General features: G+C 47.6%; 1 protein-coding gene and 1 long non-coding RNA gene across 2 annotated transcripts; both read left to right on the top strand.

Annotated features, from left to right (window-relative positions):
- The first annotated feature begins 915 nt into the window (after positions 1-915).
- LOC127347280 (uncharacterized) lies at positions 916-2,662 on the top strand. The gene is made up of 4 exons (XR_011742874.1): positions 916-1,553; positions 1,666-1,916; positions 2,101-2,256; positions 2,376-2,662. It is a non-coding gene; the product is annotated as an uncharacterized lncRNA (long non-coding RNA).
- Positions 2,663-11,839: 9,177 nt separating this feature from the next.
- LOC127347281 (aspartic proteinase Asp1-like) lies at positions 11,840-14,212 on the top strand. Its single transcript, XM_051373488.1, has 8 exons — positions 11,840-11,934; positions 12,438-12,555; positions 12,737-12,963; positions 13,053-13,289; positions 13,378-13,525; positions 13,646-13,840; positions 13,932-14,004; positions 14,094-14,212. The coding sequence occupies exons 1-8, from the start codon at positions 11,840-11,842 to the stop codon at positions 14,210-14,212; spliced, it is 1,212 nt and encodes a 403-aa protein (XP_051229448.1).
- The last annotated feature ends 244 nt before the right edge of the window (positions 14,213-14,456 follow it).

The following is a 14,456-nucleotide window of genomic DNA, read 5'->3' on the forward strand; positions in this document are numbered from 1 at the left end:
ACATAACTATACTCGTGTGTTCTACTTGCTCGTGCGCGTGTGCACGACTGTACCTGCTCGTATGCGCAACTGAACCTACTCGTATGTGTGGCTGTACTTGTACTCGCCAACGTGTGCAACTGTACTCGTGTTTGTACGCAATTGTAGTCGTGTGTTGCTCGTGCGCGATGCCAAAACTCATTAGCTAGCTAGATTTTGTGTGCGTGTCATCTTGATCGATTTTAGCTAGGCTAAAAAAGCAATCGATTTACAATGCAGCTAGGCGCTGCATGCAGGTACTCGGTACGCTCGCCTCGCGCGTACGCGCGTACGTGCACACCGGTGGATCAGGTACTTTCCTCGCGCGTACACGCGCCTGGTTCGTCGGACGGAGCGAGCGCGGGTACTTCTCAGTTCTCGGGATGTGGTCAACACGTGTCGCCTTCTCGTACGGTTGCAGTAGGCCTAGTTTCCCTTTACTAAGGTTGGTCTTAGCTAGTGGTACCCCCAACCTTTACCGTTCGTCGTCGCTCTTTGGGTCCTGTGTGAACGCGAACTGTATCTCGACGCTTCTCTTCTTTTCCGAAAGTTCACCACAGGCCTGCGCATCGTCGAGTCCGGGATCTAGTATTCAGGATGCCCGGGATTTCGTGGACTAATTACTAAGTAAACCTGGATAGAGATCAGCATTTTCGTCAGGACGGCCGGACTGCCCGGACTCTCTTCCCCCAGGACACGATCTATCTCCATTTCTGCAGGCGGCGGCAAGTGAAGCTAAGCCCTGCCGGCAAGGTGAGTCCCATGCTTCTAGTCTTCTTACTTTTGCTCTTCTCTTCTTCTTCCCTCGCGCTGCCCACTTAGTTCCTCCTCTCCCGGCGCTGGCTCCACCAGTGGAAATTCATGCCTCGCCTGCGCATCACCTCCCACACCCGAGATTAACAAGTTCATCACCAGCCTGCTGCTCCTCCGAGACCCGGGCCAAACGCTAGATGAGTTCGAGCTTGACTTTAACTACGGGCCATCCGATGACGACGACGACGACGAAGACAATGATGACGACGACGTTGCGTACCCGAACATTTGGATCCGACATGCTTTGCTGTGCCGGGCTCGGGTGCTTTCTATCACACTGTTTGCCGAATTCAAGCTCGTGTTCAACGTCCCTCCTCTGGTCTCCAGGCATTTGACAATACTGGAGCTCGCTTTCCTGGACTTGGGCGGCAACATTCTTCATTTTTCAAGCTGTCCATCCTTGGAGGTTCTGGACCTAGAAGACTGCATCATCAGAACCGGCAAGATTTCGTCCCATTCAGTTAAACGTCTGAGCGTCCAAGATTGCAATTTCTGCCATGATACCCGGACTCGTATCTCTGTCCCAGGTCTCGCCAACCTGCAACTTGTGGATTTCACTGGTAAAGCTCCATTGCTTGAAAGCAACACATCATTAAAAACTGCGATTCTCTATCCTTGCTCGGATGAATGCTGCGATGAAGGTGATTCTGGGGAATGTTGTGCTACTTGTGCAAAATGCTGTGGTGATGATGACCATAAAAGTGGTTGTCTGCTTCTTGGAGGTTTGTCCAGTGCTACATATTTGAAGTTGATAACTTTTTCTCCTGAACAGGTACATCTTCTATCTAAATTCTAAAGTCCAACTCTTCTTTGTCTTCCACTTTCTCTTTTCAGCTATGCCCATCTTTACATGTCAATTGATGATAGCACTAGAGTGTATTCAGATGTATACCACTGGGTGATCTTTAAATTATTATACTTCATTGGGCACGCATTGGAAATTCTTGATATCGTATATTTAAACTACTGCATGTGGTGTTCTGAGTTCTGTCAGAAATCAGATTGAGATTGTCATGTGATGTTGAGAGTAAGCGTTCAACCACCTTTTCATGGTGTGAATTTCTGGACGACTTCAGCCACATATGGTAAATCCATCAATATTTCTATGGTAACGTAGATGGAATAGTAAATATGGTGTTATAATTATCTCTGTTGCTTGAGCATGATGAAGTGATGAGTAATAGATGTCTTTCCAAAGGTTAAGTGCACTTAAGTATAATTGCATTACTGTAAATTTAGATATTGAACTGTACTGTTCGCTTTGTTCAGATTACTTTCAGAAGGGATTTGAAATGGTGCCCCACATTTATTAAGTTGAAGAAACTATTTCTGGATGATTGGTGCGTGGGAGCTGACCTCCGTGGACTAGTTTGCATGCTTGAGCATTCACCGATTCTCGAGAAGCTGACACTTCAATTGCGTAAGGTATATTTTTGTAATGCTAAAATATTCCATACGATCTATAAATAGCCACTGCTGTAGTGATTTTTTCACGCATGATTGATATCTTATGCATGTTGGGGAAATACTTTTGACTACTACAGGGACCTGAACGCACTTTGGAAAGGGAGGAGAATTATGGTCTGATGGAGAAATCAGCCTCTGTATCAGAGCACCTTAAGATGATCACTGTGAAAAGGTTGATCAGAGAGTCTCCAGAATTTTGAAGTTCTTGAGTACATTTGGCATAGATATTACTATCAAAAGGAATGGAGAGATGTAAGCTAACTATTGACTCTCTTCACAGTTTGTGTATTTTGAAATTAACTTTATATATGTTTGAGTGAAAATATTTCCTAAATTATGAATAGAAATATTATGTTCAGTTTTTTTTAGAAAAAAAAATATATGTATCTAGTGGCCCTAAAGGGCGACGACCGCGAGGCGGCGAGGGCGGCCGTCGCCGAGCTGTGCGGCCACGCCGCGCCCTTCAGCGGCGTCCGCCGGTTCCCTGCAGGCGAGGTCGCCGAGCTGCGGCCACGCTGCGCCCTTCAGCGGCGTCGGCATTTGACCGAACACCCTAAGGGCGTCGGCGTTCAGCAGGCGGCAACGGCGAGGCGGCGTCGCGTCTGGTCGTCTGGGCGTCTAGCTGGGCGTCGCGTCTGCGCGAGGCGGCGTCGGCGAGGCTCGGCGAGGCGGTGTCGGCAAAGCGGCGTCGGCGAGGCGGCCTCGGTGAGGGCGCGCGTCGGCGAGGGCGGCATCGGCGAGCGGAGGGAGCGGAGGAAAAAAGGCCGGGGGGCGGAGGACTTACCTACGGCGGCGGCGGCGGCTGCGACGGCGGCTGCGACGGCGAGGCTGCGAACGGCGAGGTCGCGCGCGAGGCTGCGGCTATGCGAACGGCGAGGTGGCGCGCGGAAGACGAAGAAGAATGGGGGAAATTTTGCCCCGCGCCGGTAAGTTCTACTAGGATAGCCCTTTGGTACCGGTTGGTACCACCAACCGGTACGAACCAACCGGTACCAAAGGTATTTTTGTTGTTTTCTTTTTCTTTTGCTGTTTTCTTTTCTTTTGCTGTTTTCTTTTCTGTTTCTTTTTTACTTTTCTGTTTCTTTTTTACTTTTCTGTTTCTTTTTCTTTTCTTTTCTTTTCTTTCCTTTTCTTTTCTATTTTTTTTCTTTCCTTTTCTTTTCTATTTCTTTTTTTACTTTTCTGTTTCTTTTTACTTTTCTGTTTCTTTTTCTTTTATTTTCTATTTCTTTTCTTTTTATTATTTTCTATTGCTTTTCTTTTTCTTTTCTATTTTTTTCTTTCCTTTCTTTTTCTGTTTCTTTTTTACTTTTCTGTTTCTTTTTACTTTTCTGTTTCTTTTTCTTTTCTTTTCTTTCCTTTACTCCCGCCACGACGCCGTCCGCGCGGGAAAGTTTCCCGCCACGTACGACGTCGCGCGGGAAACTTTCCCGCCACGACGACGCGCGTGGGAGAAAAAAGGCGGGAAAGAAAGGGTGGGAATAAAATTTTATTACGAGTGAATTCGAATTAAAAGTACATAGCTTAACTGAAAATTAAAGATACATGGCCAAATTCTACTGTTGGAGTCATTCAGTCATACTCGTGCCTAGCCCTGTAGTAGTCGCCATTGTAGTCGTCGTAGTCGCCGTCATCATCGTCGCTGGCATCGGGGTCGCGGTACTCGAACGTCGGCGGGTGAGCACGCGTGGGCTGGGACTGAGGGTAGCGCAGGCGGGGGCCACGGTAGGCCATGACGCCCTGGAGAGTCCGGCCGCGCCACCACAGCCGACGGCCGGCCTCGTTGAAGTTCGGAGGAGGCGGGCCGCCCTCCTCGTGCCTGGCAAGCGCCCTCTCACGCCGATTGATGAAGAAGCTTTCCCAAGTTGGGCTGTAGTCGGGATGCCACTGGGGATTCCTCCGCTGCTCTGGCGTGAGCTCGAAGTAGTAGTGGTTCGTGATGGCCATCTCGCGCGCCACACCTAGAGGGACTGGAGGGACCGGTACGCCTCCGACGCTTAGCAACCAGCCGGTCGGGACGCGGTAGCCCGGCGGGCAGGGGTAGTTCGAGGCGCAAAGCGCCTCCGCCTCCTGGGGGTTAGAGATGCGATGGAAGCCATGGGAGAGAATGATGAGGTTTGCAGATATGAGTCTAGATGTGATATGTAAATGGTGGCCAAGCCTACATATATATAGTGAAAAAATGGCGGGAAGACAAAGGCGGGAACCGGTGGAAAGCGCGGGAAGAAAATAGGCGGGAAGACAGAGGCAAACCTTTAGTACCGGTTGGTGGGTGCAACCGGTACTAAAGCTGTCGGCAGGATAAGGACGCCCTGCTCGATGAGATAAAGTATGTAGCGCACGACGCCCTATCGGTGGGATAAGGACGCGTGGGTAACCTTTAGTACCGGTTGGTGGGTGCAACCGGTACTAAAGCTGTCGGCAGGATAAGGACGCCCTGCTCGATGAGATAAAGTATGTAGCGCACGACGCCCTGTCGGTGGGATAAGGACGCGTGGGTAACCTTTAGTACCGGTTGGTGGGTGCAACCGATACTAAAGCTGTCGGCGGGATAAGGACGCTCTGCTCGATGAGCTAAAGTATGTAGCGCACGACGCCCTGTCGGTGGGATAAGGACGCGTGGGTAACCTTTAGTACCGGTTGGTGGGTGCAACCGGTACTAAAGCTGTCGGCAGGATAAGGACGCTCTGCCTATAAAAGGAGCATCGATACACCATGGGAAGCAGCTCAACAAGCCAACATGGATGGAGAGTTTCATCACCATGGATGGAGGAAAGGGTTGGGAAATCTCCCGTGGCGGAACTTGTCGAAGATGCCCTTGGTGCACACGCCCTATGGCATCTTCGGAAGTTCCGCCTCGGAAAAATTTCCCTGCAAGCCCGTGGAAGACTCCATCTCCTCTAACAATGTTGGGGAAAGGGTTGGGAAATCTCCCGTGGCGGAACTTGTCGAAGATGCCCTTGGTGCACACGCCCTATGGCATCTTCGGATGTTCCGCCTCGGAAAAATTTCCCTGCAAGCCCGTGGAAGACTCCATCTCCTCTGACAATGTTGGGGAAAGGGTTGGGAAATCTCCCGTGGCGGAACTTGTCGAAGATGCCCTTGGTGCACACGCCCTATGGCATCTTCGGAAGTTCCGCCTCGAAATTTTTTTCCTGCAAGCCCGTGGAAGACTCCATCTCCTCTAACAATGTTGCGGAAAGGGTTGGGAAATCTCCCGTGGCGGAACTTCTCGAATATGCCCTTGGTGCACATGCCCTATATATGGCATATTCGGAAGTTCCGCCTCGGAAAAATTTCCCTGCAAGCCCGTGAAAGCTACTTAACTAGTAAAACAAGCCAACCATCTCCATTGTTAATATCTTACATACAGTAACATCATTACACAAAAGTGATTTCCATATTGAGATACACAAGTTATGATCCCTATATGTAGCTAGCTAGTCTTCTGAGTTTTCTTCGTCCGTTTCCCTTTCTTCTTACTGCGACGCAACCATGGACAATCTTCATTGTTTAAGATGATGCTTGGGTCAATTTTTACCTTGAAGGGTGGAATATCGTCAAACTTATTATAATCTTCTGACATGTCTGTCTTGTCCTCTATTCCCACGATGTTTCTTTTTCCTGAAAGAACTATGTGCCGCTTTGGCTCATCGTATGATGTGTCCTCTTGCCTTTCTTTTCTTTTTTTCGGTTTGCTAGACATATCCTTCACATAAAAAACCTGAGCCACTTCACTGGCTAGGACGAATGGTTCGGTGTCGTACCCTAGATTCTTGAAATCCACTATAGTCATTCCGTACTGCGGGTCTACCTGTACCCTGTCTTTCAGGTTGAACCATTTGCACCGGAACAAAGGGACCTTGAAATTAGGTCCATAGTCAAGTTCCCATATCTCCTCTATGTACCCATAATATGTGACCTTGTTCCCATTGCCATCTTCTGCATCAAAGCGGACACCACTGTTTTGGTTGGTGCTCTTTTTGTCTTGGGCGAAAGTGTAAAATGTGTTCCCATTAATCTCGTACCCTTGAAAAGTCGATATAGTAGAAGATGGTTGCTTGGCCAACAAGTACAGCTGCTCGTCATCGGTGACATTCATGAGACGTGTTTGCAACCAACCGCCGAAAGTCTTCATGTGTTCTCCATCAATCCAATCTTCACGTTGCTCCGGGTATTTAGAGCGTAAGATCTCCTTGTGTTCCTCTTTGTACGGAGCCACCAAGATGGAATTATGTAGAACTGTGTAGTGTGCTTGAGTGAAAGAATGCCCGTCCATACACGTTGCTGATTTCTTTCCTAGCGTGCCTTTTCCACGCAGTCTCCCCTCATAGCGCGATTCAGGAACACCGATCGGCTTAAGGTCATGAATAAAGTCAACACAAAACTCAATGACCTCCTCTGTTCCATAGCCCTTGGAGATGCTTCCTTCTGGCCTAGCACGGTTATGAACGTACTTCTTTAAGACTCCCATGAATCTCTCAAAGGGGAACATGTTGTGTAGAAATACAGGACCGAGAACGCCAATCTCTTCGACCAGGTGAACTAGGAGATGTGTCATAATATTGAAGAAGGATGGTGGGAACACCAACTCAAAGCTGACTAGACATTGGACCACATCCTTCTGTAAATTTTGTAGAGTAAGTGGATTGATCACCTTCTGAGAAATTGCATTGAGGAACGCACATAGCTTCACAATGGGTACTCGAACATTTTCCGGCAGAAGCCCCCTCAATGCAACCGGAAGTAATTGTGTCATAATCACGTGGCAGTCATGAGACTTAAGGTTTTGAAACTTTTTCTCCGACATGTTTATTATTCCCTTTATATTCGACGAGAAGCCAGACGGGACCTTGATGCTACTCAGGACTTCAAAAAAGATCTCCTTCTCCTCTTTGGTAAGAGCGTGGTAGCGGGACCTTGATACTTCTCTGGATTCAGGTTGTTTCCTTCGTGGATACTTTGCTGGTCCTGCCGTGCGTCCGGTGTATCTTTTGTCTTCCCATACACGCCCAAGAAGTTTAGCAGGTTCACGCAAAGATTTTTCGTCACGTGCATCACGTCGATTGCAGAGTGAACCTCTAAGAATTTCCAGTAGGGTAGCTCCCAAAATATCGACTTCTTCTTACACATGGGTACGTGTCCGTCAACATCATGCGGAACAGATTGTCCGCCGGGACCCTTTCCAAAGATCACTTTTAAATCCTTGACCATATCATATATAACTTCCCCCGATGGGCGGGTAGGCTTCGTTCGGTTATCCGCCTCACCTCCGAAATGCTTTCCTCTCTTTCTTACGTGATGTTGTTTTGGAAGAAATCGACGATGCCCTGTACACATTCTTGTTTCCCAAATAATTAATCAGGTCTCACCTAAACAAAGGTGTGCATGCATTGTATCCCTTGTTTGACTGCCCTATGTTACCAAGAGCAGGCCAATCATTGATGGTTACAAATAACAACGCTCGTAGGTTAAATTCCTTTTGTTCGTGCTCATCCCACACAGGTACACCTTCGTCACGCCACAACTCTAAAAGTTCTTCAACCAATGGCCTCAGGTACACATCAATGTCGTTGCCGGGTTGCTTCGGGCCCTGGATGAGCACTGGCATCATAATGAACTTCCGCTTCATGCACAACCAAGGAGGAAGGTGATAGATACATAGAGTCACTGGCCAGTGCTATGGACTGAGCTCTGCTCCCGAAAGGATTAAAGCCATCTGTACTTAGACCAAATCTTAAGTTCCTTGCGTCATCTGAAAATGACTTGAACTCTCTGTCGATTTTTCTCCACTGCGACCCGTCAGCGGGGTGTCTCAGCATCACATCTTTCTTACGATCCTCTTTGTGCCATCGCAACAACTTGGCATGCTCTTTGTTCTGGAACAAACGTTTCAACCGTGGTATTATAGGAGCATACCACATCACCTTCGCAGGAACCCTCTTCCTGGGGGTGGACTCACCCTCAACATCGCCAGGGTCATCTCGCCTGATCTTATACCTCAATGCACTACATACCGGGCATGCATTCAAATTCTCGTACTCCCCGCGGTAGAGGATGCAGTCATTGATGCATGCATGTATCTTCTGCACCTCTAATCCTAGAGGGCAGACAACCTTCTTTGCTTCGTACGTGCTAGAGGGCAACACGTTCTCCCCACGAAGCATCTTCTTTATTATTTTCAGCAACTTTTCAAATCCCTTGTCAGAAGTACCATTCTCTGCCTTCCACTGCAGCAATTCCAGCGTGGTACCCAACTTTTTCTGACCATTTTCGCAATTTGGGTACAATAGTTTGTTGTGATCCTCTAACATTTTCTCCAACTTCAACCTCTCCTTTTCATTTCCGCAGTTCATCTTCGCATCAAGAATGGCCCGACCCAAATCGTCATCCGGGTCATCAAAAATCGGCTCATCGAAAATGTGCTCTTCTTTAGCTTCGTCTTCCCCCATTCTACTACCACCGTCTTCAGTGAATAAGGAATAGTTGTCACTATCATCTTCTTCTTCGTTGTCTTCCAATATAACCCCTTTTTCTCCGTGCTTGGTCCAACAATTATAGCTGGGCATGAAACCGTTCTCCAGCAGGTGGACGTGAAGGGTCTTCGAGGTAGAGTAATCCTTCATATTCTTACAGGAACTACATGGACAATACATGAAACCATTCGACCTTTGTTTGCCTCAGCCACGTTGAGAAAATAATGCATGCCATTAATGAACTCGGGATGGCACCGGTCACCGTACATCCATTGTCGACTCATCTGCATTTTATATGTATATCAAAAATCATTAAATACACAACATCATGGATATATGAGTGACCAACTTAATTAATATTCAAGTTCATCACATAAAACTAATTGTTTTTTTATAAAAAAGAAGAGGGGCTCACCGAGGTGGTACCGTGCCGGCTAGGGGACGAAGCTGGCGATCAACAGCGGTAAGGACGGGGATGATACTAATTAAAACCTACAAAACATACCATAATTTCAGCTCAAATTGCATATAAAAAAATAAAATCACTAACTTAGGCATTTCATCGAACACCTTGCTTGCACTAGAAAAATAGTACGAGTTAAAACTACCAAAGAAATGAGCTAAATTAGGAACGCCAGAAGGAAGGATGATATTGCTAACCCTTGGATAGATGTATGCCGTTAATCTTGTTAAAATGGTGGAGAAAAATGAAGATTATTGGAGTGTGAGAGGTGCAAAATATTTGGAAATGTGAGAGGAGGAGAAGGAGAATGAGATGTGCAGGGGGTCGGGCGCGCGGCTGCGTGTTCATATAGGGCACAGACCCTTTAGTACCGGTTCCTTACCCGAACCGGTACTAAAGGTGAAACCCTGGCCCCACCACCGCCTGGAATCTGGGCTCAAACCCTTTAATACCGGTTCGTGTTACCAACCGGTATTAAAGGTCCATAACGAACCGGTATTGATGTCCCACGCACGGAACCGGTATTAATGCCGCCTTTAGTACCGGTTCGTAAGGGAACCGGTACTAAAGACTTAGATGGATGAGAGGTTTTCTACTAGTGGTGGAGCCAAAAAAACTCCAGAAAATCTTCGGTCTGGGTTGGTGTCTCCAACCGAAACTAAAGAAGGACTAAAGAGGACTAAAGGATAGACCTTTAGTCCTGATTGGGAACACCAACCGAGAGTAAATATGCTTGCACTGAGGGGGTCTACTGCAACCCCTTTAATTTCGGTTGGTCTCTCTAACCAGAACTAAAGATCCCGTTTAAACTCGAACTAAAGCCGTGCGGCCGTTGGAACAGAAATTATTACGTACACTAATATCTATTCCAAACATGGTCGAGACTAATACCCGAGCAGTTTCGAACAAAAGACCTATTTTTTAATGCTGACACTTTGTTAGGGCAACCAGGAAACGGGATCGCCTGCTCCTGTCCGGCCATGGCAGCCGGGATCAAGTGAGCCGCTGCGGCAAGGGGAATTGGGAAAAGCTTGGAAGGGCCGTATAAAACTCCAATGTGGAAAACCAGTATTTTTTTTCTTTCTCAAAACAGCGGCGCAACAAGGCGTGCAACGAGATGTATGGGCTCCACACTCCACTGGTTGGACTTACCACAAGCCGACACCCAAAGATCGTATGGTTTGCTCTCTGCGTCTCACTCTATTTAAGCCACTTGTCAGAGGAAATCCAACTATATATCGATATCATCCGACTTCTTTTTGAACAACAATATCATCCGATTGCACTTCTCTTAAAAAAGGCATTTGCATCTGACATCTGCGACAACATGGTATCAATAGACAATAGCTTGTCGAAATGAGCATGAAGCAACAACATGTCTAGTATCTATCTCTACCTCTATATCTACTACCTAAAAAGAACGAGAGGGGTCCATTTTCCGCCACTACGTTTGCTCCTTCAACCGTCGTCCTTTGCTTCTTGCGCTTTCTTGGTGAAACCTTTCATTCTCCCTCAGACCCACCCACCCCACACGACAGCATCCTCTCTCAGTCATGTCCTCTCTTCCCAGCACCACCGCTGCCACCCCGTCAATGTCCATCTCCACAGCCGCCCCCCTCGATCCGCAACACCACCGCCGCCACCCTTTCAATCTCCATCTCCACCACCGCCATTTCGATCCGTAGCACCACCGCTACCCCTTTGATCCGTAGCACCACCGCCGCCACCCCCCATCAATCTAAATCTCCACCAGAGTCCCGTCGGTCGGCAACACCACCGACGCCCCTGCAGCACCACCACGGCTTAGACTAAACCCTTGTACCCCCTTACCACTACCGCCACCCCCTCAATTACCATCTCCACCGACACCCCCTCGATCTGCAACACTACCGCTCCCTAGACTGAGTCCATGTACAACCGTTGCCGTCCCGCTTTTCAAATCATCTGTGCAGACATTGGCACCGGTCGGGTCTTGGGCCTCCTACCGCCCCAGCTTCTGCCCACCCATGTTTCATATCATATTCTTGGTAACTCTAAGTCCTACTAAGAGCTTGCAGGATTCCCTCCAAAGTACTGACCGGTACCTAGTAAGCGTCCATTAGATCTCCGACTGCCGGTGAGCCCTTATTTTCACAGCCACCTCTTAAACATGTCCGCAATGTAGGTTACCACTGACCGAATTTCGCTTGTCGAATATACATAGTCATTCCTATCCAATACGCTATGACAGGCTCATAACCTGCAGTAGTCTGCGTGGTATGTGTTGGGCTTGGGAGATAGACTTAATTTCTGGGTGGATCGTTTTCATCGCGGCCAGCGGGCAATGTGGTGAGATGGACATGTAAGGAAAACATTTAGATGTGGCTACACGGTAGGTCCCTCATGTAAGAAACTAGTCAAACCAGACGGCAGTGAAGCTCATGCAACAAGAGAACAGAACCAGCAAGGGGAAACCTAGTCACGCAAAATGTACATTGTAGACACTAGGCAGTGAAACTCCCACGGAAAGGTTATAAACCTGAGGCTCACACCATCCAAAGACAGAGAGATTGAGACTACAGTTTGGTCTACAGCTGTACCTTCTTCCTCCACCATGGCTACGATGTGGGCTCTGGTAATTGCCCACCTCCTTGTACTGCTCCCACTCCTGCAGGCCTCCGTCGAGTTCGAGCTCCACGGCAACGTCTACCCTGATGGGTACGCAGTTCTTGTCCCATTATATTGTTAGATTAGATGACGTAAGAAACTCAGTCCTTGAGTTCCATGATACACATGTCCACCCTCCTAACTTGGATCACTACCTCTTTTTTTTTTGTCTTCACAAGCGTTTCTGCAGAGGATCATCCATCCTCATTGAACGAAATAATAACCGTTTCCTCCATTGTCTTCTAATAATGCGCGTACGCATTAATGTGTGAAAAAATATAGGCTGCGGTTTTGACCCTTATCCATGACTTATATGAACTCTCCTTTCATCAATTGATTTGCATGCAAGTCTCAGCATTTTTTTCTTGAATTCGTATGCAAGTTACAAGTCTTTTCCTCTAACTCTGATCTTGCTGCCTCTCATCGTTTTAATTCCCAATTTCTTCCGAGAATTGCATTTTTTGTTGTGCATGCAAGTTCTGTGCATCAACTTCCACTAATGCCGCATCTGACACGCTTTTGCTGCCTGTGGCTGTGTATGTATGTACGTGTAGCTACTTCTACGTTGTCATGAACGTTGGGGAACCCGCGAAGCCCTACTTCCTGGACGTCGACACTGGCAGCCCCGTCACATGGCTGGAGTGTGACTTCCCCTGCCAGAGCCCCAAACATGTACTCTAGCTAAGTCATTACATTTCAAATCTTAGAATCTCACCCAGTTAACATGACTTATCACCTTTTCGCGCAAAACAAAAAAGACTTATCACCTTCTGAACGTAGCTCTTTGTATATATCCCAACGTATTAGCTGCAGTTCCACTTTTTGGTCCTCACATGAAATCGACTTGTTACAGGGGCCAAACGACATGTACAAGCCAGGACCGAGCAACATGGTGTCCTGTGAAGACGACCGCTGCGTCGCGGTGCACAAGGACCTGCGCGTCGTGCACGACTGCAGTAAGAACCCAGATCGATGCGACTACAAGGTACGATATGTGGAGGAGTCATCCACAGGCGTGCTCCTCGCAGACAAGTTCTCCCTCCCAACAAGCATTGAGAACCGACCCAACCTCGCGTTCGGGTAGGCGATCGAGCCCATGTCACGCGATTGCCTTCCTGCGTTCAAGCGTATATTAACATTGTGTTGCATGATTCGGTTCTTGGGTGCAGCTGTGGTTACAACCAAAAAGGTGGCCAAGATCAGGCGATCCCGTTGGACGGTGTCCTCGGCATCTCCGGGGGAACGGGTGACTTCACCTCGCAGCTAAAGCAGCAAGGGATTATCACCGAGAATGTCGTGGGCCATTGCATCAGCATCTATGGCGGTGGCTTCCTCTTCTTTGGGGGCGACAGCAACATGGTGCCCACTTCCGGTATAACCTGGCTTCCCATGGCTCAGAGAACCGGGTAACTCAGCATAACACTCAAGTACGTATAAAGGGGTATCTGGCTTCACACATTTCATGGCAATACATTTCCTTCATTTCCCTTTCAGGACTTACTACACACCTGGCGAAGCAACACTGAACCTCAATGTGCAACAGGAATACCCGGTGAGCATGAAACCAATGAGGACAATCTTTGACAGCGGTACCACATATACCTACGTGCATATGACCACATACGCTCGCCTTATTAACGCGGTATGTTTCACTTCACAGCTAGCGCACATATGCCAATGCCCCTACATTTGAATAGAGTGGTTACAACACCAGAATGAACATAGAAACTAGCAAACTAGACATGTCATTTGGATCATGCAGGTTGGGATCACTCTCCAGAGTTCGTCACTTAAAAGAGTGTATGATACTGCGCTGCCTGTATGCTGGAAAGACATAGAGCCAATTCGATCCATTGACGACGTCAAGAATAAATTCCAGCCACTTGATCTGACCTTTGGCCATGGTGACAACCAGGTCACCCTGGAGATCCCTCCAGAAAACTATATTATTGTCTCGGTAAACCTTGGAGCGGTGACTCCACACAGACTATTAGAGTGAATCGACGGAAGATCATTTTGCTAATATATCCACATTTTTTATATTGTAGGAAAGCGGGAATGTGTGCTTGGGCATCCTCAATGGATCACAGAAAGGTCTGCAGGAACTGAACCTAATTGGAGGTCTGAAGTTCAGATAAAGATTTTCCCTAAGAAAACTGTGAGTCCATGCTTCTTTTTAATGATTCCCTCATCGGTTTTCTGTTCTTCAGGTATTGCAATGCAAAATCATATAGTGATATATGATAATGAGAGAGAACATATCGGGTGGGTCCGCTCGTCATGCGATGGAATGCCGGGTCATGCGCCTCTCATCGGGTCACGTCTCTGAATGAAGTTTGCGTTGAGATGCTGTGGGATATAGAAGATAGATGGAAGTAGAACTGAGATAATACCTTCACGAGAATTAAGAGCTTTCATCAGAGTGTTTTTCACGCGTGTTCCAGCCAGGGATTTGGTTACCGGATGAAATACCGCGGTTACCGGCCGGTAACCGGAATTCTCAGTCCCCTCCGGTAAATGCACTTATCGGCCAAAAAATCTCGATCTACTTAAATTTGGTTTTAATTTAGATT

This window comes from Lolium perenne, chromosome 4 (genome assembly GCF_019359855.2).
Source record: "Lolium perenne isolate Kyuss_39 chromosome 4, Kyuss_2.0, whole genome shotgun sequence".
Lineage (NCBI taxonomy): Eukaryota > Viridiplantae > Streptophyta > Magnoliopsida > Poales > Poaceae > Lolium > Lolium perenne.

Bases quoted from the DNA above. Each gene is read 5' to 3' on its own strand.
- LOC127347281 (XM_051373488.1), top strand. From the start codon at position 11,840: ATGTGGGCTCTGGTAATTGCCCACCTCCTTGTACTGCTCCCACTCCTG. The intron at 12,964-13,052 runs GTAGGCGATCGA...TCTTGGGTGCAG, and splicing joins CGACCCAACCTCGCGTTCGG to CTGTGGTTACAACCAAAAAG. The intron at 13,290-13,377 runs GTAACTCAGCAT...TTTCCCTTTCAG, and splicing joins CCCATGGCTCAGAGAACCGG to GACTTACTACACACCTGGCG.